A 1679-nucleotide genomic window follows, 5' to 3' on the forward strand; every position below is an offset into this window, starting at 1 on the left:
GGCAACGGGTGTCCGCGGGCGCCCAGTCGGCGGGCATGCCCCCACTCCAACGGGCAACGGGCGTCCGCGGGCGCCCAGCCGGCGGGCATGCCCCCACTCCAATCATCGCCCCACCACGTTTAAAACTATTTAGTTTAGTTGGCGCCATTTAATGATATCATTACTTTTGTAGAGAAGATAGTTTTGTAATGAAGATATTTTTGTAGAGATTGTCATAACCGCAAAGTTCCGCTTGACGTGGAGTGAACAGCACGTCTTCTAAAGTATCGTCTACAATAGATGAAGTAAGCCTGGCGTAAGAAGTAAGAGTAGGAGTAAAGAAACAGATCACTCCCATTTCTTACTCCTACGATCCTTAACGTCTACATCGGAAGTAAGCAGTAAGAAGTAAGAAAACCATAACCTTTACTTATCAGTGTAAAAGCTAAAGTACAGGCATAACTTTTTAAAATATTTATAGTCGAACTGCGCTCTAATTCGCCGACAGTAAGCGTCAGAGCTCATTTCTTTACTCCTACTCTTACTTCTTACGTCAGGCTTACATCATCTATTGTAGACGATCCTTAACCTAGAAGATACATTTTTATCCTGCGGGGTTGCATCGTCCCATTACATCATCCCGCGCGAGGTCCGATAGTAGGGCCCCTGCATTGTATAATATTAGCAATTAAAACTTGTTCGAAAAATCACAACGCGTCTATAATTCTACAACGTCTATTGGTTCGTCGTGGTCCTGTCGGCCCAGTGGTATGTATGAATAAGTGCATTATTAAATTAGTTTTCAAAAATTAAAATTTTCTTATTGTTTTATTTGTGATAATAGAGGCATGGCGACATGGACAAAAGAAGCTGTACAAGTTCTCATTGATGCATACAAGGACGAGCCTTGTTTATATCAGACAAGAAATCCGAATTATCATAACAAAACTCTACGTAATGAAGCATTAAATCGTATTTGTGCAATGGTTAATGCCATTAGACCCAATACAACAGAAAAAGATTGCAGTGTTAAATTTTATAATTTAAGAAATCAATTTAATTCTGAGAATGCCAAAGTGAGAACATCAATGAAAAGTGGTATAGGTAGTGAAAATGTAAGTATAAAAATAATTTATAGATTCAACATAAAGATTCCTGAGAGATTTATATACAAAAATTTCAGGTGTATAGACCCAATTTATGGTACTACGATGCTTTAAAATTTCTAGAGGAACATATAATTCCAAGAAAAAGCAGGACATCACATTTACCAAATATTACAAAAAATACGCCTGTCTATTTATCACAAGTAAGTATTTAGATATTTTAATGTGTTAAATTTTCAAAAATCAATGTATATTTCCGAAATGTGTTACATAAGATGAGATATTTAAACAATAATTCTATATAAATATGTTAAACATTAAAATTAGATTTTTACAAATCTTTTTGTAATATTAGATAAAAATAAGATTCTATCATTTTAGATTTTATGCGACTTACAAATATTGAAATATTCCAATAATATACATTCTTTAATTAATTATATAAATTTTAATATACTTGCTAAAGACAGATAAGACTCTCAATATTTAATACAATGATTAAATATATATCTTAGAACATATATACCTGGAAGGGGAATGCCTTTGTTTCCCAGCTGCCGAAACTGTCCAAAACATGAGATAGAGAATATATCT

General features: G+C 34.5%; 1 protein-coding gene across 1 annotated transcript; it reads left to right on the forward strand.

Annotated features, from left to right (window-relative positions):
* Positions 1-827: 827 nt before the first annotated feature.
* Positions 828-1288, forward strand: LOC105559523 (the record flags this gene model as incomplete). Its single annotated transcript, XM_012007881.1, has 2 exons — positions 828-1094; positions 1163-1288. Coding segments are annotated over exons 1-2 (393 nt in total), but the record flags the coding sequence as incomplete, so codon positions are not given.
* Between the last annotated feature and the right edge of the window lie 391 nt (positions 1289-1679).

The sequence above is a fragment of the Vollenhovia emeryi genome, unplaced genomic scaffold, assembly GCF_000949405.1.
Source record: "Vollenhovia emeryi isolate VEMERY1.0 unplaced genomic scaffold, V.emery_V1.0 DF946564.1, whole genome shotgun sequence".
NCBI lineage: Eukaryota > Metazoa > Arthropoda > Insecta > Hymenoptera > Formicidae > Vollenhovia > Vollenhovia emeryi.